This window comes from Trichomonas vaginalis, chromosome VI (genome assembly GCF_026262505.1).
Source record: "Trichomonas vaginalis G3 chromosome VI, whole genome shotgun sequence".
In the NCBI taxonomy this organism is placed as follows: domain Eukaryota; phylum Parabasalia; order Trichomonadida; family Trichomonadidae; genus Trichomonas; species Trichomonas vaginalis.
In genome coordinates, this window is record NC_067208.1 from 1422025 (window position 1) to 1448501 (window position 26477).

Genomic DNA, 26477 nt, shown 5'->3' on the forward strand with positions numbered 1-26477 from the left:
CTGCAGTACAGAATACTTCATTCATAATACGTTTTGACATAGACAGAATATTAACACCAAGTGGACAGAAGTTAAAGTGTCTGCAAATGCTTTTCGTTAGCTTGAAAATAGTTTTATCTGAACCATCCAAACCTTCGAACTTCACTATATGGTTGTAATTTCTTATAGCATATCTTATAGCATCTTTGTCATCTACTATGGTTATTTTTGACTCAATAGGAGATAGAATAGTTTTGCCATAAATGCTGTTCAGAATGAGTTTTATAATTTCTTGTAAGGGGTTTTCTTCTTTCTTATACTTTAACCTTAACTCAAACAACTTCTTTACTTCATCTCTTATTCTCATATCTCTGTTTCCATCGTAATAGTATCCTTGCAACACTTCACATTTGACACCTTGATATTTTATGAGGTCTTGTAATGTTATATGGTCAACATACATGAGACAGCAAGTGTTTGAACTTCTTGGAACGTTAAGTTCTGGATTTAGTTCAGGGTCGCAAACTATTAAATGAAAGTGTCTGGGTATACCAATCTCTGTTATCTTAATGAGAACAAAGAAGCCAGACATAAACTTTTCACCAATGGGTTCCTTTTGGTCATCATCGAATAAATGTCTCATGAGATACTCTGTGTTTAACATTTCTTCCTTCAATACTTTTGGAATACCTTCTAAAGTATAAAGTCTTGCTATAGCTGAAGGATATAATGAAACAGTGTCGAAGTCAGCAATGAGTTTCTTTTTGCTCTTTTGTTTCATGTTATCTGACAACATACATCTTCCACCTTGAATGCATCTCGAAATAAATTCTCTTGGTTTATTTGAGAGGTCATAAAGATTTCCATTCGGGAAGTATACTCTGTTCTCAAACAATTTGTTAGCAATTGAACAAATACTAACGTAGTCATAAACGTTTAAATCAAACTCTTTCAATAAGTCATTGCGGAACTTTACAAAACCTTCTCTTAAAATTCTTACATCTTGTTTGCAGTAAAACGTGCTATATTTTTCTAAGTCGAAGTGGTTCTCATCTATTCTGCAACCTTTGATGGAATCTATGTTTTTCATAAATGTATCTGCATCCCGGATAAACTTACATGCTTCAGAAATGACACCAGTTCTGTTGTCATTTGCTAACAAAACACTGCTGTAGTAGTTATATGGAAATACTTCTTTCGGTCCTGTTTGTAAGTTAAACATAGCAGGAAATAGTTTAAGCTTCTTATTTATAACACTGTAAGAGTCTTTTATAATAATTGCCCGTCCTTTATATAAACCAGTTATTTGCATTGTTCGTGAACCTTTAATGATGGGAGTTCCTTTCACTTCTGTCATGTGTCTTAAGATGAAGTTTATGTCATAACTGAGGTTGTGAAAATATATTAAACTCTTGTCAGGGAGTCTTTCCAAAAATTCTGTTGCACAGTTTTGACCCCAAATGCTTTCACTCACTGAACCATCTTCACTGTCATAACAGATGTTAAAAGCTTTATGAAAGCCATCCGTACTACACTCAAAGTCAGCAAAGAAAACGTGCTCAGGAATGAATTTACATTTAGCTTTATTTACTTCTTTTGACTCTGCTTTCTTCTTCAGTTGTACACAATACTTTGGAGCATATGTCAAATCTTTAAATGGTGCAAGGTTCTGTTTATATAAGTCAGTAGTATATGTGAAAAGTTCTCCATAAGAAATAGGTTCGAAATATTTGCACTCCCACAATGTTTTCATAACATCCCATAACGGTGTTGTTCTATCATAACGAACTACATATTTATCTTCTCTCTTTGTATAAATCTTCATCTGTTTCTCAATGTTCATTCCACCACAAGCTTTGAGAATTTCTTTATAGTTTCGAATGAAGTATGTTGTCATTGGAAGTCTTTCATTTAGCATGTAGTGGTCTTCAACAAGAAGTAAGTCAATAGTTCTAACAGTTTCGCATTCTTTTGGTATATATCTCTTTATTTCATTATGTCTTGAGTCATTGAAATAACCAATGGTAACATTAAATGCTATACCTGTTGCGTCAGAAATTTCTTGTACTTTACTTTGAGGAAAGTCTCTAACACGAATGACTTCTCTCATGTGGTCAATAGTTTCTTCATTTACTCCAGCCTGAATGCAAGCATAAACGAAACAATTGTCCTCTGTCATAAGTATTGCAGTTCTTTTGTTCAGTTCATTGAAGATTTGGTAGCGTTCAAGATTTATAGGTAATGTGCAAAGATACTTCCATAACTGACCGCTTCTCTTCTTATAAAACTTCTTTTCACCATTATCTTTCCAAAAGCTTTCTATAAGTGCTGGGTTTCCTGTTTGCTTAAGAGCTTCCAAAATGGCTTTCTGGTCATTTGTCAGTGTGCTTTCATCTCTATATGGTCTCTTTTTTGGTTTGCCTTTCTTTACATCTGACATCGTTAAGCCTTCATATTCTGTTAAATCATACATCTTTATTTCAGTAAGATTCTTTATGTTTGTCAAGAAGAAGTCATAGTGCATTTCAACAATACCTGCAGCATTTGCTTCTATCTCTGATATAAAGTTCTCCTTCAAGAGCTGATGTAGTAATGTTCCAATATTATTGAGGTTTAACGTAGAACATTCATACTTTCCACCAAGTTTATAACATACCATCCATCTTTGTTGCGAGTTTATTTTAATTTTCTCTAAGAGTCTCATGAAAACCTTACCGAAATGTTTGTGTAAATATTCTCTGTTTGGTTCATCTAAAGCTTCGATGTTAAAGTCAATGAGTCTATTGCCTGACTTCACATTTCTCTTCCTATTCTCTTCATCTTTCTTTAACCATCTCTCACCTTCTTTTGGTTTGTCGTCAATGGAACGAATGACATCGTTAGCTTTGCGAACTTGTTCTATAGCACTTTTAAACATCTCTCTTCTCTGTTGTTTCAGTGTGTCGTCTCTTCTTCTTGTTTCACCAACGTTTGCATTTGTTATGTCAAACATTTCTTGACGAACATCATGCGAAAGAGCTTTACGAGTATGACCAACGTTCGCATTTGTTATGTCAAACATTTCTCTTCTTACTTCATGAGGTACTGAACGTCTATGATATAAGTCAATAGCAATGTCATTTAAAGGAAATGCTCTTGCATGGACTTCGTCCTCGCCGCGTTGCGGCTTTATGAACTCATGAATTCTATCATAACTTATTGCACCATTGTAGTCTTTAATGAAGTCAGCGAGTGCTTTTTTGTTTGTCGCGTAATGTTTTGCAACATCTATATTAGCTTCTGTAAGAAGTTGTTTTATTTCCGAGTGTTCTAACTTAGACAACTTCCGATACATCTTTAGTAGGAAATAAAAAAATATTTTTTCGAAAAAATAAACTTAGAAAAATTATTTCTTTATATATTTGCCATTCCGAACTTCGAAAAGATGTTTTATACCAGCATAGAATTTTTCTCTAGAGCTTGGTCTTATATCGTTTTCATGACAATATTTTCTATATTCTTCATATAAAGCCTTTTTTTCATACATTTTATAAGGACAATCTAACCAGAATAGCGCATATCCATTTTCGTTATCTAGGTCTCTATATGTTTGTGGAATTTCGCTTTCTTCTGTTTGTAGAATTTCGCCTTCACTATTTAGTTCTATGTATATATATTGTGGAATTTCGCTTTCTCTATTTAGTTCTATGTCTATATATTGTGGCTTAAAAGGATGTGGGCAAGAAGGGTCTGGCGCTATGTAAAAAGTTAATTTTTCTGTCATCTTTTCTATCGGATAAAAAATATTTTTTGAAAAATTAGATTACATTTTTTTAAGTTATTTTTCAAAATAATTTAATATTTTTATTTTAATGAAACACATGCAAGATTGCAAGTTCTTTTCATACAATGCTCTCGCTACTGCCATCAAGAATGAGTTCAATGGTTCTGCAAACGTTAATGTTATCTTTAACAAGAAGTTTGTGAAAGAATCTAAGTTCGGTCAGTATGTCAGACCATTAGCTATTGTCATTGACCGCAAACGTTATACTTCACAAGAGTTAGCAGTAGTTTTGAAACAAAAGGGTTTCTTCGTGAATGTCAAAGATACTCATTATACTGTTATAAAGAACTCCAACATTGACTTCTTCAGTATTGCTATGAATCTTTCCGAACAGAAAGAATATAAGAAGGGTGAAACATCTGTGAAATATTATCCTTCATCTCTGAAGACAATAACGAACAAAGATGTTATACAAAAGTTCTTACCAAAGGTTGAAGAAGCTTCTATTGACATTGACGAAGGAAGTGAAATGGTTGAAGAAATTGACCCTGAAGCTATTTAACCAAAAATATATTTTTGGTGAAGAGGTGAGATTTCACCTGTTTTTTCACCTCATTCTCTCTTCGTTAATGTTGTCGTGACTTCTTCGTTAATGTTGTCGTGACTTCATTCTTCCTCTTTGAAGTTATCGAAATATTCTATTTTTTTCTTCAGTAATGGTAAGTCTTCTTTGAAGGTAAGTATTGTGCAACCTTTGATGTCATAGTGTGTTTGAGGAAGAGTATTTTTGACAATTTCTTTTATTTGCTCATTCGGTGTCATTGAAATCGGTAAGTTTTCACGATAGAACCAGTTTCTGTCAGATTTATATATTTTAGCAAGGTCGTAAAAGCTTTTGTTGTTTCTTCTGACTAAATGCAACATAACCATATCTCTGTCTTCTTCATTCTCCAACTCTTCAGTATAAATCATATACTTATAGTTCTTTTCCTTTCCTTTTGGTACTGAACGCGGTATTCTTTTCTGTATGCTTTTGTCTTTGGATTCAATGACTTCATCTTTTGCTTGAAGTTTCTTTTCCATCTCTCCACGTTCTTGTCTGTGAAGTTCGTCAAGAAGTTTGTAAATATTCCAAGCATAACGTGGTGAAGCCCACATTGCAACTGCATTTACTAAAAGTCTATGAACATAATATCCTCTCAAACCGTTTGGCAATTTTTCACGGTTTTCATAGAGTTTTGGCGACTGGGTTTTTACCTACTCGCTGTTCTTCACTGTTTTCAGAAAAAAGTACGTCTCGCTGTGCTTCACTTAATAGTTCTATGGTGCTTTGGTTCCTAAACCAGTCTTTAGGAAGCTTAGTATCTGGAGCAAAACAAGCCGTCAAAATACTTTGCATTTGGTACATGTCGTCTTTGACAGAACGAATGAGTCTCAATTGTTTGTTATACTGTATGTATTCGTATTCTTCATTTATGACTTCATGAACGATAGCAGTTGTTGTGTTCTCTAATGTTGACATATCTGTCTTTACATACAGGATAAAAAAATAAATAAAATAAAAACTAACTTATTTTTTTTTGAGATAAACACTATTTCTTCACAACATTAAATTTTATCCTGTATGAAATGACTTTAAAAAGATTATTGACTGACTTCGAATACTATCTCATTGACGCACTGACAGACCCTCAAAACTGTGTTGAAAGTTCTTTAAGCTTTAAGATTGAAGGTACGACGCATTTTGTCTTCACTTACGTATTGAAAGAATATGACCGTTATCATAACGAAGTGAATCAAACACTAATAAAAATTTGTAGATAAAAAATTGGTTAACAATGAATATTTTAAACGTGAAGACCCAAACACTGCTGGAGATGATGAAGAATACAGACAAGTTATTGAAAAAAATAACGCAAGATTAGATGCAATAGAAAAGAAGTTTAATGAATGTCTTACAAACACGTATGAATATCTTATGCAGTGGGAAGCCAGATGGAAATAAATTTACGTCAAATATGCAATTTATAAAATCTTATGTCGACAGGCTACGTAGCACAGTGGTCTAAGGTGGTGTTATGGAGGGGTCAGGGTCTGTGGTTCGAACCGCGACAGCGCCGTATTTTCTTATTTTCTTTATTTGTCTTGTTTGTCGTGAATAAAAAGTGTCATAAAAGTGCTCTATCTTCCACGGGAATAAATAAAAAATTTACTTTATTTCTTCTTTATTTCTTTGTTCCCGTGGAAGAAGGGTTTTTGCCGTTTTTTTCTCAGCCGAAATCAACGATTTTTTCATTTTTGGAATCCTTAGCAAATGAGGAATCTTTTCTCTCGTGGAAGCTTTGACCAAAAATATAATTTAGGTGAAGAGGTGAGATTTCACCTCTTTTTCACCTAATTTTTCACCCTCAGCCGCTAAGCGGCGAGACCCAAAGGGTCTTGACTTTGTCATAACTTCTTCGTAAATGCTTTGTCATAACTTCTTCGTAAATGCTTTGTCATAACTTCTTCGTAAATGCTTTGTCAAGATTTCATCGTAAATGCTTTGTCATGACTTCTTCGTAAATGAGTGTAAATGACCAAAAATATAATTTAGGTGAAGAGGTGAGATTTCACCTCTTTTTTCACCTAATTTTTCACCTCTTTTTTTCACAAGCGTTTTACATGAATTGTACGATGTATATTTGAAATCCTAAACAGTTTTGTAGCTTCTATTTCTTCGCTGAGGATATCAAAAGTTTTAACAATGCCGAAAGTCTCTTTATATTTCTTCTTGACGTCAGATAGAAGGAAATCTTCTACTGTTGGATAGTTTTTGTTCAGAAATGCTAACATGTCCATTTTATCTTCTGCTGGCTTTTCTGCTTCTTTCTTTAAGTCTGCATAGTCGTTTCGCATTCTTTCTATCTCTTTGACGGAGTAGTTATATTTCCTTATTGCTGCTTTACATTTTGAACATTGTGGGTTCATTTTTGCATTATACATTGAAATTTGACCTGCTAGAACAACTAAAGCGTCAATTGCTCTCTTCATCTCAAACATAGCGGGTCTTATTTGTTCGTTCCATACTTTGCCTCTTCTATCTTTATCTCTTATTTCCCAAACACATTTTGCAACTAATGAAACAAAGTTGTCGTAGGTCTTAAATTCTTCAGATTTATATATGTCAGAAATATTTTTATATACCATGTCGCAATCTTTGTCCATAACTTTATGGTTGCAATGAAAACCAAGGAATTCATAATTTACTTTACGTATGAACTTCTTTATTTCTACTGAGTCAGTTGCTTTGACTTCAATTTCGTCGAATTCAGGAATAGTTAGTTTTTGATGCTGAATTTCAGGTAGTTTAGGTAAATGGTCAATAATGTCCTGCATTTCATAAAGATACTGTTCATTTGTTTCATCTTTCGCACTACAGTCTAAATTACTTGTTAAAAGTTCTTGCTTTATCTTCTGGATTTTTGTTTCGAAAGTAAATGAAGAAGGAATGAAGCTTTTCATCTCTACTAACATAGATGTTGGATTCATGACTAACGAGTTTGGTGAAGTTGTTGTGGACAGAGTCCCGCCGTTCGCGGCTTGAATTGTTGTTGTGCCGATTGTTGAAATCATATCTTTTATACAAAATAAAAAATAAATAAAAATAAAACTAACTTTATTTTTTCTATCTTAAGGAAATTCACGAAAATTCAAGAGGTGAAAAAACAGGTGAGAAAACAGGTGAAATCTCACCTCTTCACCTATAATATATTTTTGTCTGATTTACATCCAACGAAAAAGTTTAGAAGAATTTTCTTATTCTTTCTGGCATGTTTTTGTCTTTCCAGTACTCCCGCTCTAATGGTCCCAGATGTGTTGGCTTTGACTCTCTCAAGTTCTTAGATGGTATAACATCTTCAACGCCTCCTTCATATCTTACTTTATAAGTGTCATCGTTTATGTTGTAGCCAAGTATTTCAATAACCACTCCTCGCTTTGCTTCGTCAATGGTTTCAGCAAGTTTGCCATTACTACTTTCGACTAATTTATGTCGAGGGTAAAATGCTATGGAGTCGTCAGCAGCTTTTATAAGATATCCATTACCTTGCGTAGAGTCTACGATATAATAATTTCGACTTAACCTTAAACGTTTCTTTGTCAACGGTTTGTCGTCAAGAACTACACGAACTTTTGTACCAGGAATGAGGGTAAATTGTGTTGAATTTCTGATATTTTGTGTTTGGCTTCGTTTCTTTTGTATATACTTTTCTTCTTGTTGTTGTGTCATTGAATTTGGTGTATGTCCTGTTGTAGAATGTGTTGAGGAATTTAATACTTCGAGAAAATGTTTCATTGTTTCTTCGGTAAAGTCTCGCTCTTGATTTAAATCTCTGAGAGTCTTATGAAGCGGTTAATGATGCCGAGTATGTTATGGTTATGGTCTTCAGTAGTGTAGTGAGTTATGTTATGCTTAATGAGAAAATCTGTGATTTCATTGCTGAGGTATGCACTGTCTTGGTCTGATGTTAAAATACTTGGGCTATGTTCTGCTACAAACTTTTGTAAAACTCTTAACACTTCACGAGTTCCTTTATTTTCATTATATGCAATGCTTTACGAGTGTTAACATTTATGAAGATGAGGAATGGTTTATGTCCTCCTTTTCTGCTTTGAATGAGAGTGTCAAATTGGTATGCGTCAGGAGTGTTGGAGTAAATTGGTAAAAAGTAGTCGTAAGGGTTTATTTTTGTTTGATGTACAACATTTTTGTCAAAGAACCTTTTCACTTCAGCTCTGTTAGTAAATCCCAACTCTTTGCAGCTTCATTGAATTTCTTAAATGACCTCCATGGATGTTGTTCGAATACTTCTTTCAAGCTCATTTATGTAAAGTTAAAGATTTTAACCAACTCGTATCCAAGCGTGCATTGTTATATAAGGAGGCATATAATCTTTTCCATTACCTGCTGGGTCTGTAATACCAGCTACAACATGTGTATGATTTCCTGCAGTTCCACAGAAAATACCTGTGCTAACATCTTTGGGGTCATCTGAGATATCATATCTATTCATTCCCTGTCTATTCGAACCCGCTGCAAGATTTATATAACCTCTTTTTGTTATTGAATGTGAATGGTTTCCTTCCACAGATGTTCTTCCACTGAACCTATGCATATGTGAAGGAAGGTTTTCAATACCTATTTTCTTTGAACCTCCCATCTTCATTGACTGAGTATTAGTGTAGAATGGAAAACTGTCAACTATTTCATACCATCTACCACCAAATAAAGTGTTTGGATTTATTGGATTCATAGACGTATAAACAGCTCCTATAGGATATATTAAATCATATATGCTCATAACTCTATAAACATATTCTAAAGAACTTATGTCATTAAATACCATTTGGAATGTATCTCCCGGATGAAATGTTGCATTTGTTCCACTTTTATAATGTAATGTTAGTTCAATAGAATTATCCAAGAAAAATTCAAAAGTATCTGGTTGAAGACCTCTAACAAATTCAAATGGAGTTGCTGGTTCACCATTTATAATTTCTGTTGTAAATGTCATTGTATCTGGTTTCGAAAATTTCTTTGTTAGTTCTGCATCCACATAAGTTTTGTCTGCTTTCTTATCTAACATTGTTGGTAGTTCATATGCTTCAAAGTTTCTGGCATGACTTTCAATGTTCCTGCAACTCTTATCTAAACTGTTAAGAGTATCTTTTACGCTTGTACTTGGATTTTCTAATGGTGCACTTGAACCAAGGTCAAAGTTCAATATTATGTCGTCTGCTCTAACAGTAGTGAAGGATTTATGTGTATGGTTCTTGTCAGCTTTACTGTCTAATGTAGCTTGAAGTTCATTTATATCGGAGATGTTGTGTTTATGAGATTTCAAAACTTTGTTCGTTGCTTCGAGTTCAACTTTGTCAGCTTTACTTTTAATAGCATCTTCAAACGTTATTTTTGCCTTAACTCTTAACATAAATCTTGGTTCAACTAATACACCGTTAACATTGAAAGTAGAGGCATAAATTTCACCGGTATAACCAAATGCTTCTGGTGCTTTAGCTACATCATACTGTACAGTACAGCTTATGTCATAACCTTTAGCACGAATGTATTTATATCTTCTTTCATTAACATTTTTTGTCTTCGCTTCATCACTTCGTGTTAAATATCCATGGTAGTCCGTTATAATCTGTTCGTCTGAAGTTATATAATGAACATGGTTCTTGTCCGCTTTACTATTTAATGTAGCTTGAAGTTCATTTATATCGGAGATGTTGTGTTTATGAGATTTCAAAACTTTGTTCATTGCGTCAAGTTCATTTTTGTCCGCTTTACTATTTAATGTAGCTTGAAGTTCATTTATATCGGAGATATTGTGTTTATGTTCTTTATCTGCTTTTTCGGCTAATTTCTCTTCTATCTCATTTATTTCAAGTTCATGCCTACCACCACCTCCCGAAGAAGTATTTTTCTTCAGCTCTTGAAGAACGTCCACTTCGCCATCTTTGGTGTCAATAATGAGACTTTGAGTTAAAACCTTTCCTGTCTTAATGGATGTTTGTAAAACTTCTTCTTCACCATGTTCGGGGTCATGGTCGTCATCATATCTTGTGAAATCAGAGATGTTGTCATACATTAAGCATATCTGTCTCAAAAGTTCTGCTATTTGAAACTGGAACGAAAGATATACAGAACTTTCATCATCTCCTAAAGTCAAGTCTGCTTTCTTAAGTATTTCTTGAATGTATGCAATGAGAACAGAGTACCTTGGAAAATATTCGAACAATATTTCATTAGCTGTTGGTTTTGGTGGTTCTTTTGGAGTTTCTGTTGTTTCAGTTCCTTCTGTAGGTTCTGTTGGAGTTTCTGCATCTCTTGACTTCAATGCTCTTGCTCTCAAAGACCTAAATGTTAGAGCACCGGGTTTTACAAAGGACTTTATAAATGCTTTAATAGTTCCTGGTAAGTTATTGTTAGCATTAAGTAAGTTCCTTATGCTTCCATCATGTACGTCCATAGCACTATGTAAAAAATCTATACTTTTCTTGTAGTCAGCAATAGACTGACTGTGATTTTTTAAAGATTTGTCAATACCTTTAAGCCAATCTTCATGCATGTCTGATACTGAGCCAAGAATATCATTTGCTTCCTTTAGTGTATTTTGTGCTTGTCGTAAAGTATCCAATCCCGTACGTGCATTGTTTGCTATACGTCTTACAGTATCTATTTGACTCCTTGTTTCTTGCATCCAACCAGATAAAGTTTTAATAGTATCCGAACCATTTGAAATGAAGTTCAAAGCATTTTTAACGTCATTTAAAACTTCTTCACCAAGTACCGCCCATATCTTTCCGATTTGGTATTGAAGAACTCCATATGAAGCAGCTGTTAAACCAGTATTTATAAGGTCCCATATCCATGATTTAGCAGTTTTTCCATCCTTTCCATCCTTTCCATCCAAACCGTTTTTCGCCTTGAGGTCCTTGAATTCCTTGTATTCCTTGTATTCCTTGTATTCCTTGTGGTCCTTGAGGTCCGGTGTCACCCTTCTCTCCTTTCAGTTCATCTTTATGTTCGTTATAATATTCTAATGTCATAAGGTGTACATCATTACTGCTACCAGCAACGCCGAGAATTTGTTTCTCATTCATGACTAAATTCTTTAGGCATTTAATGTTGTCGTCAAATCGAAAGCTCTTTAACAATTCAATGAGAACATTTAATACTTTCACTAATGAGGCATCTACTGTAGAATTTATATATTGCACCGTTCCATCATTTATGATGGGAACCTTGCTTGTTGTAATGAATGGGTCATAAGTGTTAAAAGTATCGAAATCAATGACTTTTTTAGTTTTTCCATCGTCAATGACTAAATCATTGCCTTCAATGGTTAAAGTTGAGTTTTCGTTTACTAGTTCATGTGCTCTTCTTGCTTCATTTGTTTCATACGCATATGCAGCAATAGTCATATTTTAATGAGAATAAAATGTTGTTCTATTTGCAAAGTACTGACCCAAACGAATACGGAACAGTAAAGCTACAAACAAACTTAGGTCTTCAGAATGAAGCGCTTGCTTTCAGAGTTGTTGACTTCAATACTATCGCAACTTTTGTCATAACAGAGATGAAACAGATTTCATGGAGTTTGAAATAGATGACAAAAGAAGTGTTGTAACATTTCCTAACAGAGCCGAGTACAGAATAGATAAAATTGCTGGAGTCATAGATACTCTCATAAATGAAGAAACTATTGACAACATAGATGTCGAACTCTCTTCTGAGGGAACATTGAAGTTCAGTAGCAAGAAAGAGTTCAAGATACCAAGAATGAGTCATAGAGTACAACTTCTTCTGGGAGCATACCATATGACATTTCCTTTGAAAAGTGTTGACAAAACGATTGAGATGAAATCTGTTCCATACGTATGTTATGGTAATTGTTTGTACGTTGAGTCAAAAATAGCTAATGTCACAGGTATTTCAGGAGTTAATAGTAAAGGTTCAGTAGAATATAAATCCTTCTGTTATGCAGTCAATTCAATGTTCATTCCAAACGTTCCTGTCATAGCAACTCATTTAGGTAAATGGGTTCGCATTAGTCCTCATAATTTGAAAGACATGCAATTCAGACTTGTTGACTTTCAAGGAGAGCCTGTAGAACTGAAGGCACCAGTGCGAATGACTGTTGAAGTTGACTTTTTAGAAAATATTAAATGCAACAGCTTACAAGAGAACTCAGAGCTAAAAATATAAAGTATGAATGTTATGTATTAGGTCATGAACTTTGGTTGTTGCTGTTTGATGAAACAAATGAGTTAGTTATGCCAGTCAGAGAACAGAAAAAGGCGTCAAAGGCGCCGAGCGCAAAGCGCTATATTGTGTTAGTGAAAACTGCACCAAGTCAATAAGATTAGGTTTGCATTATGAAGATGAGTTCGATACTGTTGAAGAAGTTTTGGACAGATATTACTAATTGCTAACTTGAATTTTTTTGACTGACGGCGCAAAGCGCCAAGATGGGCTCAAAGAGCCTCCTGACTGCTTTAATTTACTAAAACATATTTCAAGCAAAGCTTATAGTAAGTAGATAGTTTTGTATACTCGTTCGAATATTTATACTTAAACTCAACTCCTGTAGTTCCTGGTGTTTCAATGATGCGGATGTTACCTATTTTCATGAATGGTGGCGTTTGACCACAGCATTCGATTTCAGGGTCGAGATAGTCAATGACACATTGTTTCCCTGTTATTCGTGATATAACATTTTCAAGGTCCTCCTTTGTTAGAATTATTTGGTTCTTGCTTATAAGATTTGTCAAAAGCTTCTTATCGTCTTTGAGTAAAATTGTTTGGTATAACTGAAGAAGGTAATGGTCTACGTTATCTGAAGGATTTGTTTGAACATTTGTGTAAGGGTTGTCGTTGGCTTCTCTTGAAAGAATTTGGTCCAGTGGTGGATACTCTAACTTAACATCTGATGTAGCGTTAGCGTTTGAAGCTGAGTTTAAATTCACGGCGCCATGCGCCATGATGGGCTCTTTGAGCCCTCCCGACTTAAGTTCTGGTTCTTTTTCTTTCAAACACTCTGAACTATAGTTCTTTATGACAATATTGTTTGTCGTTCGTGAGTCAACATTTGATGTTGGTTCAATTGGAACATTAACGGCACCAGCTAAGATGGATTTGCTTCTCATTTCATATAGAATAAAAACCTTTTATATGTATGAATGAACAATATACTCGACAAGGGTTTGAATGTAAAGCTAACGAATGAAAATATTGTTGAATTCACTGAGACAGGAGCTGTGTATAAAGATGTAGAACTACTGAACAAAAGAGCTAAGGGAAGAAGCAGGAATATGAACAAAGGGTGGAAGCCTATAAAAATTTATGTCAATGATGGCTCAGGAGGTTCAAACATAAAGTATGCAGAAAGTTATAGAGTTTATGCTCTCAAAGGTGAAAAGCCTTCATTTAAGAACAGCTATTCTAACACATATCCTCAAAAGCTAACGGATGGGGAAGTGGATGATATGAATGACAGCAAAAATATTAACAGAAATGGCGACAGAGATGCATGGAATTTGTTTACCATCAGTCAATTGAAGGTTAAACTTTAAAACAATGTTGGTCGTTCCCATGGAATGTTTTTGACTTTAATGGTATTAGTCATGATATGAATCTCAAGGTATGAACGAGGAGAGATGAGAGACTTATATGCTTCCCAAATTTCTTCAAAAGGTAATGTTATACCTGACTGTTTCCAAATGAGTTCAATGTCATAGCGTGAGAAACCTTGAAAGATAACGAAGTCAGTTATGAGACGTTTTATGTTTAAAGCAAGGAAACGCCATGTTTGCATAAGTATTGCTACAGTTAAGTGGTAATGTCTGACTTTAGTTATGATGTTAGCTAATGGTGAGTCTGCTTTTGACACTAAACCTTTTCCGGCGAAGTCGTCGCAAACTAACAAAGTATTTGAAGGATATTTTTTGAAGGGGTATTTTGAAAGTTTTGACAGAATGTAGTTTGTAAGTCGTTTCATATCGTAAACTCCTGAGTATTGACGTAAGTGGTGTTTGTCAATAATTCTTTCCATCTCCTCAGAAGTCTTTTGCATTCCTGACTGTATAAATTCAACAATGGCATAATATTTCCTCTTACGTCGAATGTAACGTTGAAGAAATTCAATGAGTTCACTGTCTGGAACTTTAACGACAGAGGCTTGAACTTTTGACATAAATGTTTTCGCTGTTGAGTCCATAGAGTCTGAAGTTGCTGATATAATGATTTGGTCATAATATGAGTCATTTCCTAAACGTTCTGTTATGAGTATATGACGAATGAGGTTAAATGTCTTACCTGAACCCATCTTTCCACAATAGAAATAAACACCATTTGAACAGAACTCATAATCTTTGCTGAAAGGAAGAATAAGAGAAGAGTTAAGTTTGTCTGTAGTTTCATTCATGTCTTCATCTACGTCATGTATTAAATGCTTCATTTTATCTCCATTAAAAATGCAAGTCAGAAATATTCAGAACATAGCACCGAGTCTAACTGACAAGAGTATAAAGATATACTATGAACATGTTATGATGAAACCAACCAAAATTCAAGAAAGTCAGTATACTTATGAATATCCAAGACACTGGGTAGAGTATGTAGGAGGTGAGAAAGCTATTGAAATCAGACAGGTTCGAAGTATTCCAGCAGGAAGAACAATATTATTGAAGAACTTTAATGTTTTGAGGTATAATGATGAGACAAAGAAGCAAGATAGTTTTCCTGTTGCTGTGTATGTGAACCTAGACACAGGAGATGACATGAAAGTTTTTAACACAAAGCTTCAAACGGTAGTGAGAGAACAACTGACTGCGGAAGGACATCCATTACCTTCAGAAGTTACCATAGTATATAATTTTGAAACAAATGCAATAGATTTTAAAGTCGTCTCTGCAAAGAAGTCAGGTTTTACATTTAATGAAGCAGATGTATATTCGAATGAAAACTTCAAAGCTATTGCATGGTTAGATAATGACGATTGCTTTAAGAAAATATTTAAATTCAGTGACTCAACGATGTCAATAGATGACCTTCGTGGAATGTTACCATCGACGTTTACAGTAGAAGGTTCAGCAGGATTGCTTACAAGATTGTCAATTGGTGGTATTTGGTCTCGTGAGAACATTGTTATAAAATCCAGTATAAGTGAATTTGCTGAAGAATCTATATTATGTCTTTCAAACTATATGTATTCGCCGCCGAAGCATTATAGTATAACAAACTTTGTCAGTAAGTTTAATATAAGACTTGTTGAACCTTCTTCAATGAAAGATGTTGTGCTACCCAAAGACGGAAAGGATGGACTCATTATTGAGATGATTTTAATAGCATATTAAATGAGCTTGTTCTTGAAGGTCATTCATGATGAAATAACTGTTGTAGAAGATGTTAGCAATTGTTCAGACATTTTGAAGCGTATAGATGAGATAAGAAAGAAGTTTATGAAGCCGCAACGCGGCGAGGACGAAGTCCATGAGAATGTTTATGTTTCATTGACTTTCTCCAGTAAAGAGAACTTTTATGAGATAATATTGAAGAGAGATGATTTTAATATGGTGTAAATGGTAGCTTGGACAGCTTTAGGCGCAATGGGAACAAAAGCATTAGCATTTGGAGCAAAAGCACTTGGGGCTTATGACGCAGTAAATAAAATGAGTGGAGGAAGAGTTTCGAAGACATTAGATGCAAATAAAGGAAAGATTGGAGGCTGGGTTGCAAAGAAGTTAAGATTAAATAAAATAGGGCTCATAAATAAAGCATCCAATTTGGTTGCGACTGAGTCAGAAAATGCTTTAGGAAAGGACGATGAGTTTGCAAAACATGCAAAAGACTTTAATGACCAGATGAAAGGTGAAACAATGCATTTAAATAGAGTCGATGGAACTAAAGAAAATGTTTCTTCTCCACCAGTAGTTCTTCCGTATGGTCCCTATGGAATGTATGGAAACCCTTACGAAAGACCATTTGACCCATTGACTGGTGGAAGTAACTGGTATCATTACGGACGAAGAAGAAAGACAGTCAAGTTGGAGACAGACGTGAAGAAAGCAACTAAAAAGAAACCAAGGAAGAGAGTTATAAAGCAATGAATTCAAGTGGGTGAAAAAAGAGGTGAAAAAAGAGGTGAGATTTCACCACTTCACCTAAATTTAAATGGATGTTTTCATACGTGTGAGGGTGGTGATATCATTAATTTTTTATTTTATTTTTAAGTTTACTGAAAATTTTTATTTGGATGTAAATGACAGAACAAAAGCAACTCATTCGAATTCCACAGTATAACAAACATACATTTAAACATTTATTCTTCCTTCCTGAGCATAACATGTTCTTTCAAATACATCCGAGACCAGTTGACTTTTCATTGACTGTTTATAAAGATAGAAATAGTTATATCATTAAACCATACGATGACGAAGGTAAGTTATGTAAATTGTACGTTAAGAAGTTAGAGAAAGTTTATGGCTTCAAGTATGACTACAATAGGGTTAACACTGATGATGAAGATATTGAGGAAAATTTATGAGAACATTAGTGAAGTTGTTAGTGAGAACGATAGTGAGAACGTTTATTTTTACATTAGTGAGTTCGTTAGTGAAGTGAAGTGGGTGGTGGTTTTGTAAATATTTAAGGTTAAGTTAGTGTTGTCGTTTGTGTTGTAAAATATACGTTAACGGTTTCGTAAAGTGTCAAATTCACAAGTATTGGGTAAGGTGGAACGCAGTGCCACAATACCCAACATAACCATACTAACTACTCTCATCACTGTTGTGATTCCAAATGCGATTATTAAGGTTCAAGTCGCTAATGTTTTGAATGAAGAAAGAGCAGTAAGAATTCTTACAAGGGCAGGTAATCAGATTGTTGAGCAAAGAGCTTCAAAACACGATGAATGTTTGAAATTAATTCAACACATTTTGGAAATTGTCGAAAGCCGATGGATTGAACCTAATGTCCTTATTCCATCTTTGAAGGCAATATTAAATTTGGCACAAAGAAGTTGAAAGGAAGAGTAAGCAAGATTAGATAATTTGGACTTTTTTTAAAATTAATGAATAAACAGTATATTTTTGAAGTGTAAGCTTATTTACCTGAAGCTATATTACTTAATATAACATTCAAAGTATTATTGCTATTTATTGGAGAACAAATTTATGTAATTTTCACATGAAAATTGATAAATTTGTATTTCCTTATGATAATCAATTTTTGTATTTGTAGAGAGTCTCCCTGCATGATATCAAGACTTGGCTATTAGTCTTTATCCATTTTTGAAAATTGTATTGTAAATTGTAAGAATTTCTGAATACTACTACTATAAAATATAATTGCTTATCAATGTATATTATCCCTGCATGATATCAAGACTTGGCTATTAGTCTTTATCCATTTTTGAAAATTGTATTGTAAATTGTAAGAATTTCTGAATACTACTACTATAAAATATAATTGCTTATCAATGTATATTATCCCTGCATGATATCAAGACTTGGCTATAAGTCTCTATTCATTATGAGTATGACCCCTTTTTTTACAAAAAGTGCCGAATTGCAACTTTGTCCCAATCTCATCAAAAAAATGAGATAAAAAATACGTTTGGAAAATTCATTTTTTAGCATTTTAGGAATTTTCGCACTTTTCTTCCAAATTGACATCCTTATCACATATGATTGTTTATAGAAACAATAAATATCCGCACGCTTATCAAAATGTTTGGAGCACTTAAAAATGTTTAATACAAAGTAGAAGTTAATTGTAAAGAAGAGATTTTCGCATTGAGTTATCAAAAATTATGAGATGATGATTTGTCGCATATTTGCTCCTTGGTTGTCAAGATGTAAATAGAATCATTCTAAAATTTAGAGAATAACAAACATATGAAACTTCCTAACTGCGTATCCGGAGCGAGTATATAAGAATTTCTGAAAAAGTGACACCCAAAAAGTGACACTTTCAATAGGGAGTAACACTTAAAAAGTGACAATTTAAAATTCACAATAAATAAAAATAATAAATTTTTTAGTCTATTAAATTATTCTTTTCTTTGAAATCCTCTAAAAATTCTTCGAAATGTTCTAAAATATAATCTGGAGAATTATAACAAAATTCATTAATTTCTAACATATACGTATCTAACAATTCATTTGGAATTTCAAACGATCTTAAATATGTAATTGAATTTTGTATCTTCTCATTTATTTGAGAAAGTTTTTCTTCAGCATTTTCCAATAAAAATCTTAATGGATTCAAATTGGCTTCTTGATTCTGAACAAAATTTAATACTTGGTATAAACGTGATTGAACTTCTCTTTTCAATTTTGTTTTATAATCTGTCAATCGAGGCTCGCGAATTCTAATTGAAGGAATAAAACCTGTTTGAAGTAAATCGTTTTTAATACGATAAAAGTAATTGGGTGCAACTTCTTCTAAAAGATTTTTGACAAAAACATCAATTCTTTGATTTTTAACGCAGCCAAAATAAAAAAAAAAAAAAAAAAAAAAAAGGTAGTGGGGCTTCCAGGGGCTGCGCCCCTTCTAGCCCCGAAGATGTTTAGTATAAAATGAGGTTTTTATTCGGAAAATTGTTAGTCTTCTGGTGTGAATTCGGAGGACTCTTCGTGTTTCTCTTCTTCGTGTTTCTCTTCTTCTTCCTCTTCCATTGCTTCTGGGAAGAAGTCTTCTTCTGGGTCGAAAACATTATATAATGTGTAATTGAATGACACATTATATCTTTGTTTGAGTTCGCTCTTGACAAAGAACTTAGTTCCAGGAATACAGAAGACTTCTGTGCGTTGGAAAAGCTGATGTCCTGGAACAAATTTGGCAATTAGAGACTTCTTTTTTCCGAATTGTTCAGGAGTTTCCATGACGACAGTAACAACATCTCCATCTGCGAGGTCTTGTTGTTGTTCGGAAAGGTAAAGAGCAATGATATAAATGGTTGCTGCGTTGAATTCGAGAAAGTCGAATTCAAATTGTGTTGTCGTATAGCATTCAAACCATTTTGTACAGTTGTCTCCGAACTCGTCAACGTATTCATCTTGGTCATATCCGTAACTAAAGACTTGGAATTCGGCAATTGTCTTGTCGAATGACCGTTGGATGTTACGAGGAAGATTTTGACGAACTTGGTATAAAGTTCTCAACATTATAAGCTTAGTAAATGTTGGAAAATACTGAACTAAGACATCGCTAAGCTCAATTGGACTTGGAATTGTCTTAGTAAGTTCAATTGAACTAGCAATTGCTTTGTTCAGAACTTCACAGAACTGAGTATTGTATGTAGCGTCTGGTTGTGTATTTTCTTCGGCGTCTTTGAGATATTTAGAGCAAATTTGTTGAAGAATTTCTCTTAATTCGCTGTTAGACTTTTTGGTGGTTATTCTAACCGCTGTGCCGGTTCTTGGAGGTTGTGGGGCTTTGGCTTTGGTTAGCGGTTGAGAATTGTTAATGTTGGCTTCCATTAGACAAAAATAAACTGTTTTTTTCGGACTACTCATAGAAAAGTTTAAAATAAACCGTTTTCGTCAACGGTAACCCCCTCTATTTTTTTATTTTATTGAAAAGTCTCCGTTGGCAAACCGTTCCATCTCAAATATTGAATGAACTATAAACGTTTTTTGTTTTCTATACATACTTTTTTGTCCAACGGTAAAACTTTTTACACAACGGTTTTTGAGAGTCGTCGCCGTTGACTTTTTTGTAGAGCACTCAAAATAGTATAACTTTGTCCGGACAAGTAAGGGTCTATCGTCGCTACAGGAAAAGTTACAGGCGTTCCAAGGAAGTATACTTTGAGAAGCCTTTCCCCTTTTAAAACAAGATAGGACGGTTATTTTACAAAACCGACAACACTTTGACCGAGTAGTTTTTTGTGCTGAACAAAAAGTGTCATATAAACATCTGTCAAAAACCGCTTTTTAACTTCACTTAAAATGCCACGTAAGCTACGTAAGAATATACGTAAGAGGAAGAGAGCATTGAAACATCCAATAGTAAAACTGACACCACAACAACAGTTGCAACAACAAATGCTGAATGACCCCACTATGTTGCAACAAATGTCAAGCAATCCTATGCTTTTAAACCGAGTTGTTGGTGCACAGAGTGGAGGTTTAAGAGCGGCACTTTTAGCGAAAATGGCAGGCTATGGTGGAGCTGCAGACGGAACAGCTATAACCCTCAAAGTCAAATGAATTTGAGTTCACTCAAAAATCAAATAACAGATGTCAAAAAGTCAAACATAGACATACAGAAGCAAATAAGTGAAAACGAAAAGAAACTAGAATATGACAGACACACAAAGAAACTAAATGAGTTAAACGTAGAGAAAAAGAAGAAAGAAGAACAACTGAAAGAACTAAGTACAGAGGAATATGCAAAAAAAGTGTCAGAAAAAGCAGCAGAAGTAGCAAAAATGGAACAAGATGTCATAAATTTGAAAAACCATACTACTCAATATAAAATACTGAAAGATGAAGAGATAAAAACAAAAAGCCCTGAAGACATATATGGATAGCGATGAGTATAAAAAAGAAGTTGAAGCAAATGTAAAGGCAGAAAAACTTTTACAGTTGCAAAACCAAACCGTACAGTATGAAAACTTAGCACAAGAAAGTAAAAATAACGACGCGGCTATGCAAAAGGCAATGAAAAGCGCAGAATATATAAAAGCTAATAATGACTGGTTAGATGCCCAAGCCAACGCCAAAGCAGCCCAACTTATAGGGTCAATAAGGACAAAAATACAAGCGGATGAAGACAGTTCAAATGAAGCTTTAACGAATGCTGACTTTAAGAACGCCTTCGAAGCTCTTCATAGTAAGGTGAAACAAGTGAACGACTTCTCATCTGGAAAGAAACTGAAGTCTGAAGGTTTCGACAAAGAGTTAAGAGAAGTAGCACAAAATATGACGAAAATAACAGATGCAGCAACGAGACAGGCAGTTCAAAGTGCCTATGACGCCGTTAGAGCAACTGTTGTGAAAAGTCAAGAAAAAGAGTTACAACAGACCAAAACAGACCTAGTAAATGCTTTCTTAAGAACGAAAAGTCAGGTAGGACATTATGCTGCAGATGGAACATATGTGCCAGCTGGTGGAACTTATATACCACCAAACCCTCCAAGAGAAGCACCTGCACCAGGACTACCTAGAACATTTACATCGTCACATGGACACAGACACAGGCATGCACCAAAAACCAACACAACAACCAACACAACAACCAACACAACAACCAGCACACAACAACCACCTCCACAACCAGCACAACAACCAACACAACAACCAGCACAGCAACCAACGTTCAAAAAAACCCTGCACAAACAACAACCACAAACAGAGCAAGGACATAAAAAAGTAGAGAACAAGGAAACCAAGAATTCTTAAAAATGCTTAAAGAAGAGTGTGGTTTCCCAGATACTGTTGGACTTTAGTGACAGATATAAAGAAGCTATTGGAAAGTTCAAGGATGGAAATACTGACCCGAACCTATTTAGCTTTATGGCTCAGCACCAAAACGGATATAATCTCAAACCTGGAAAATACACAGCTCGCTAAGAGGATATGATTTAATAGCATATCATCCAAATGACATGGATGAATTTACTCCGAGATATTTGATGTCAGAGCTAAATGACAATTCAACTTCGTCATGAAACGCGTAAAAAATAGAGACGGAAACGAAAGAACAAAAGCTTATGAATGCGGATGACGTAGATAGGAAATTGTTGAAAACGGTCTCGGAATATATGAAATGCCAGCAGATGAGGTACAGAAACTCCACAGGAAGGAAGTTCAGATACAACCAGACATGGAAGAAATTAGTTTCAGCAACAACAGCTAGAAGAAGCCTGAAGGAAACGAACAAGTCCCTCCTTTGGAAACTAACTTCACAGAACCAGATGAAGATTTGGAACAGCCGAAAAATCTTGACCTCAACAAGTGTATGCGGAGAATATGGAATCTTTCCAAGAGTCTAGAAAAAAATTCGGCTGACATATAGAGAGAATATCGAAAAATGTTCGCCGACATACAAAAGACTCCAGCACCAGATGAAAATATTCAGGCATAGAATGGAAGAACTGAAAAAAAATGTACACAAAAAACAACCCTTTTTACTTACGAGCATTTAACGTTCAATCTTCGGATGAACTCGGTGAAGATAAAAGGTTAAATTTCAAGAAAACATATAGAAATGAAACATTGTTTAAAGTTCATTCAGAACCTAACCAAGATGGAAACAAACCTACTTTTGTTTCTGCAGACGATGGAACTACAATGAGATGGGGTCATAAAGCTAATCCGGATAGGTGGTTCATAAACTTACAACCTCAATTCAAGAAGTTGTAGACGCAATGGAAGTGAATGGTGAACCAGATTAGCTGGTATTTTCAGCGCGGCTTTAATGCCATTGAAAGATATGAAAGATGCAGATATTTTGAACCAGTATGAAATGAACATGGCTGATGGAAATATAACACCTGACGTTCTAGAACATTTATCTCAAAGAACTACACAGAACCATAGAGATGGTATTTTGGTGAAGAGTTTAGAAAGAAAGTTATGGACAGCGAAGGAAGAGAACCTATTGTACATGACCTTGCAAACGAAAGTTTACAAAATGTCATAAAAACTTACTTTGCAGACAATGAACTGGAAGGGATGAATATTTAAGAAAACTCAAATGGACAGTACCAGATGAAATGTTAGTATTGAAAAACATGTTCCTTGACAAAATAAAACCAACTACAGAAATAAACGACCGCAAGACTGAAAGATTGGTAGAAGCTTTCCCATTCACAAAAGATATAGTTGGTAACATGGAAAGAAAACCAGAATGGCTACAAAAACATATATTTGGAAACGAGCTTATTCCATATGGACAAGCTCTGTTTGAAGAGCTTGAACGGAAACTCAGGAAAGAGTCATGCAAACAATACGCGAAGACTCAAATACAGACTATGACAAACTCTTTCTAGGATATAGGTTACCTGAGATGGGCGACCAGAGCCAAAAGGCAAAAAGGACATGGGAATTTGCAACATACTAGATGAACATAATGCAAAGATGCAACAACTTCAAGCAGAGGGCAATGAAGGAAAAAGAAGAGTTAAAAACTCAGTCAGGAAGAAAGTAAAGCTTGGTCGGAGTGGGTTCTATTATGACATATAAATCCCAACTATTCTATATTTTACTCATATGAAATGTACGCCGCTCAGAATATAACGCCAACAGTTTTGGATGCCATGAATGGAAATGTTTCCGAATGTATAACGAATGCGACAATGCCATTAGAAGGTCAGAAATAGTTCCTGGAACTTACGAATATACAACTGCTGTTTCTTATGGAAAACGTAGGTGAGTTTGGAGAAGGTTCTTCAACAACAGTAGATATTGCTTGCGACAGGTTTCATATTATATTCTATTGACAACTCTTTCTTATACGTGGAACAAGACATTGAAATAAAACCTTCTGCCAAGTTGTCTGACAAGAAAGGTTGCAATGGAATTTTCTATGTCGGATACCAATATGCTCCAGAAGTTTTCATGGGATATAAGATATATTCTAACTCTGACTTAGTTCAAACAGTAACATGGGCAAACTATGAATGGTTCGCTTTAAAACTCAGTACAACCACAAGCTAGAGAACAAACAGACCAGTATGCAACTATTGAGAAAATAAGAAGACTTGACCCTAACGTTCCAGGAGTTTATGTTAACCTTTCTGGTTCAGATGGAAATGCTGTCACTAAAGTAAAACTGAAACTTAGAGTTCCTTTGTCATCTTTCCTCATCTTCAGGTTTTTAAGATACTTGCCAAACTGGGCAGGAAAATTTCTATTGAACTTACTCCAAGCAAAATAACTTAGTCATTGCACCAACACAAGACCCATTCACTATTACTGTAGCTGGAACTGGTGGAGCCAAGTTCTGTGACTTTTGCAAAGACAAAGTTGACTTAGACTTTGGTTTCTCAAACTTCAACACTGAAGTAAACTATTATTTCAATGCTGCTGGAACTGCTTGGGACCCAGTTAAGTTCACATGCGAAAAATTTGAATGCAAGAGAATAGAAAGCAGACTTGCAGTCTATATGTTGGACCCAGATATTTCAAATGCTTTAGCTGCCAAATATATTGCAGTTCCACTTATGTTCCCTATACACCAAATATCTGTCAAAGACTTTGCAGGTGAAGTTGGAAACCAAAGTGCTGACCCAGGTGCAAGAACAGATATTGCTTTAACAACTGCAATGAAACATGCAGATACTATGTTTGTACTGTTCAGACGAACTATAAATGACTATTCTTGTTTCTACAACCCTGGTATTAAATACATATAAACATAGATGGCAAATATTATCCAAGAGAAGAATATTCTACAGTTGAGGATATGAGGTCATACAACTTGACATTAGATGCTATGAACTTTAACAACAACTTCACAACAACCATTAACCCTGAAATGCAAAGTTCTATTATGCCATATGTGAAAGTATGGACTCATACAGGAGCTCAAAAAACTCAATATACAAATGGAGACCGTTCAAACTTTTGGCTTGGCATTCCATTTGCTGACTCAGAAGACTTTATGGGTGGTATTTCAACTGTTGGTACAGTTCAAATACAATATACTGGTGACAGAGACGGTCCAGATGAATTGAAAGCAAAGAAGTTTACAAAACCAATAGCACTTTTCACGGAAGATGCTCTTTTGAAGATTCGTTCGATGAAACCTGCTGGGGCTCCTCAGATTGGCATAACGACAGCTTCCATCGAGCAGATTTTGGCAGCAGGTCAGTAAGTTGTTCTTGAACTGACTTCTCTCCGTCAAATATTGACAGTACGCCAGTTTTGACATAATATTGTATTATAAACTTACCTTTAGAAATATCGTCAGTTTTGTTATATTTTTGTCTGCTTCAAGAACTTTCACCATCTCGGTTATACCAACTTTCTTTGCTTTATGAAAATATTTTGGTTCAGCAAAGACTGCTATTCTATAACATTTTCCATTGTTTGTATAAAGAACTATTCTGTCAATGTATTTGTATTGTTTGTGTGTGTAAACTTTGTTCTGCTTCAATTCGAAGAGATACTCAAATACGTCCATCTTTTTATTCTAAGTAAAATGTCATTTCCGAAAAATAGAAGCGTGAGTGTTTCAAAAGGTTTAATGGCGGTGGCAGATGTGAAGTTAAATTCACCAACTCAAACAAACAGTCAAAGTGTTGTTGTCAATGTCAAAGAAAGAGATGTTGAAGTGGGGAAACCATACGAAGACGAAGATGGTATAACAATAGTTCCTGTAAAAGAACAACCAACATACCTGAAGTTAGCAGAGACTTAAGTTCTGTTGCAGATATTCGAAACGACTACCAACAACTTAAAGACAAACTTAAAACTCAGGAGAAGATTTGTCAAGCTTTGGGTATAATGTTAAACTTGGTCGAACACAACCCTGTAAAAGTGAACTCATATGTCATCGCACCTCATGAAGTTTTGAAAGAACTATTGAAACTTTTGACAGAGGCAGACGATATAAACATCAAAGAAATAGAACCCGACATTGCTTGCTGTGGTGTTTCATATAATGTCATTGACAAGATATACGTTATGAAAGGAGGTGAAACGTTGAACTTAAAATATAGTTTCCCAGACGTCATAAAAATATTTGACGACCACAACATTTCATTAAAATTTAGTTGCTAAGTAAATGGCAGAAGACATAGTGGTTTATACTATTACGACTAAAAACCCTGAGTCATATAATTCTATAACAACAAACTTACAAAGTCCTCAAGGACGATATTGTAAACTGACCTTAAACACGATGACGACTAAAGCCTGTTTTGCTCTTTTGACACCAGAAGACTTTGTTGTTGTGAATGGTAAAAAATACTTCTTTGAAGATACTTACTCAGATATACCACCAACAGGTTTTGTTGACTTATTTAATACTTTAAGGACGGATGTAACATGTGCTGCAACTAGAGCAGGTTTCATTATGTTTGGATGTCCGACTGAGTTTACTATAAACGATATGAGCTATAATACAAAACTTATATCTGGTTTTTACTACCAACAGTTTCCTATAACAGGAAAAGGTGTCATACAAGGTTTGTCTATTCCATTGACTTTAAGTACACCTATTTTATATATT

At 34.7% G+C, this 26477-nt stretch overlaps 14 protein-coding genes and 2 pseudogenes across 16 annotated transcripts, besides 4 other annotated features; 5 read left to right on the forward strand and 11 right to left on the reverse strand.

Annotated features, from left to right (window-relative positions):
• Position 1: 1 nt before the first annotated feature.
• Positions 2-17065: a mobile genetic element.
• TVAGG3_0785060 (organellar and viral DNA polymerase type B) lies at positions 213-1069 on the reverse strand (the record flags this gene model as incomplete). The annotated part of the gene is made up of 1 exon (XM_051246516.1): positions 213-1069. A coding segment is annotated over one exon (857 nt), but the record flags the coding sequence as incomplete, so codon positions are not given.
• On the reverse strand, positions 2174-3040 carry TVAGG3_0785070 (organellar and viral DNA polymerase type B; the record flags this gene model as incomplete). The annotated part of the gene is made up of 1 exon (XM_051246517.1): positions 2174-3040. A coding segment is annotated over one exon (867 nt), but the record flags the coding sequence as incomplete, so codon positions are not given.
• On the reverse strand, positions 3365-3742 carry TVAGG3_0785080 (uncharacterized protein; the record flags this gene model as incomplete). Its single annotated transcript, XM_051246518.1, has 1 exon — positions 3365-3742. The coding sequence occupies one exon, from the start codon at positions 3740-3742 to the stop codon at positions 3365-3367; it is 378 nt and encodes a 125-aa protein (XP_051081993.1).
• TVAGG3_0785090 (uncharacterized protein) lies at positions 3840-4304 on the forward strand (the record flags this gene model as incomplete). Its single annotated transcript, XM_051246519.1, has 1 exon — positions 3840-4304. One exon carries the CDS (start codon positions 3840-3842, stop codon positions 4302-4304), a length of 465 nt encoding a protein of 154 aa, XP_051081994.1.
• TVAGG3_0785100 lies at positions 4409-5264 on the reverse strand (annotated as a pseudogene). Its single transcript has one exon. A coding segment is annotated over exon 1 (856 nt).
• On the reverse strand, positions 6392-6949 carry TVAGG3_0785110 (organellar and viral DNA polymerase type B; the record flags this gene model as incomplete). The annotated part of the gene is made up of 1 exon (XM_001289365.2): positions 6392-6949. One exon carries the CDS (start codon positions 6947-6949, stop codon positions 6392-6394), a length of 558 nt encoding a protein of 185 aa, XP_001289366.2.
• TVAGG3_0785120 (keratin-associated protein family) lies at positions 8884-9714 on the reverse strand (the record flags this gene model as incomplete). The annotated part of the gene is made up of 1 exon (XM_051246520.1): positions 8884-9714. A coding segment is annotated over one exon (831 nt), but the record flags the coding sequence as incomplete, so codon positions are not given.
• On the reverse strand, positions 10090-11086 carry TVAGG3_0785130 (annotated as a pseudogene). The gene has a single exon. A coding segment is annotated over exon 1 (997 nt).
• TVAGG3_0785140 (organellar and viral DNA polymerase type B) lies at positions 11319-11713 on the reverse strand (the record flags this gene model as incomplete). Its single annotated transcript, XM_051246521.1, has 1 exon — positions 11319-11713. A coding segment is annotated over one exon (395 nt), but the record flags the coding sequence as incomplete, so codon positions are not given.
• TVAGG3_0785150 (uncharacterized protein) lies at positions 11883-12497 on the forward strand (the record flags this gene model as incomplete). The annotated part of the gene is made up of 1 exon (XM_051246522.1): positions 11883-12497. The coding sequence occupies one exon, from the start codon at positions 11883-11885 to the stop codon at positions 12495-12497; it is 615 nt and encodes a 204-aa protein (XP_051081997.1).
• On the reverse strand, positions 12788-13438 carry TVAGG3_0785160 (uncharacterized protein; the record flags this gene model as incomplete). Its single annotated transcript, XM_051246523.1, has 1 exon — positions 12788-13438. One exon carries the CDS (start codon positions 13436-13438, stop codon positions 12788-12790), a length of 651 nt encoding a protein of 216 aa, XP_051081998.1.
• TVAGG3_0785170 (protein of unknown function, DUF4106 family) lies at positions 13861-14715 on the reverse strand (the record flags this gene model as incomplete). The annotated part of the gene is made up of 1 exon (XM_051246524.1): positions 13861-14715. The coding sequence occupies one exon, from the start codon at positions 14713-14715 to the stop codon at positions 13861-13863; it is 855 nt and encodes a 284-aa protein (XP_051081999.1).
• Positions 14834-15646, forward strand: TVAGG3_0785180 (uncharacterized protein; the record flags this gene model as incomplete). The annotated part of the gene is made up of 1 exon (XM_051246525.1): positions 14834-15646. A coding segment is annotated over one exon (813 nt), but the record flags the coding sequence as incomplete, so codon positions are not given.
• Positions 16154-16399, forward strand: TVAGG3_0785190 (protein of unknown function, DUF4107 family; the record flags this gene model as incomplete). The annotated part of the gene is made up of 1 exon (XM_001297764.2): positions 16154-16399. The coding sequence occupies one exon, from the start codon at positions 16154-16156 to the stop codon at positions 16397-16399; it is 246 nt and encodes an 81-aa protein (XP_001297765.2).
• Positions 17066-17879: a mobile genetic element.
• Positions 17880-18216: 337 nt separating this feature from the next.
• Positions 18217-18790: a mobile genetic element.
• Positions 18786-26477: part of a mobile genetic element that runs on past the window's edge.
• On the reverse strand, positions 19376-19810 carry TVAGG3_0785230 (uncharacterized protein; the record flags this gene model as incomplete). The annotated part of the gene is made up of 1 exon (XM_051246526.1): positions 19376-19810. A coding segment is annotated over one exon (435 nt), but the record flags the coding sequence as incomplete, so codon positions are not given.
• TVAGG3_0785240 (protein of unknown function, DUF4106 family) lies at positions 24780-25118 on the forward strand (the record flags this gene model as incomplete). The annotated part of the gene is made up of 1 exon (XM_051246527.1): positions 24780-25118. One exon carries the CDS (start codon positions 24780-24782, stop codon positions 25116-25118), a length of 339 nt encoding a protein of 112 aa, XP_051082002.1.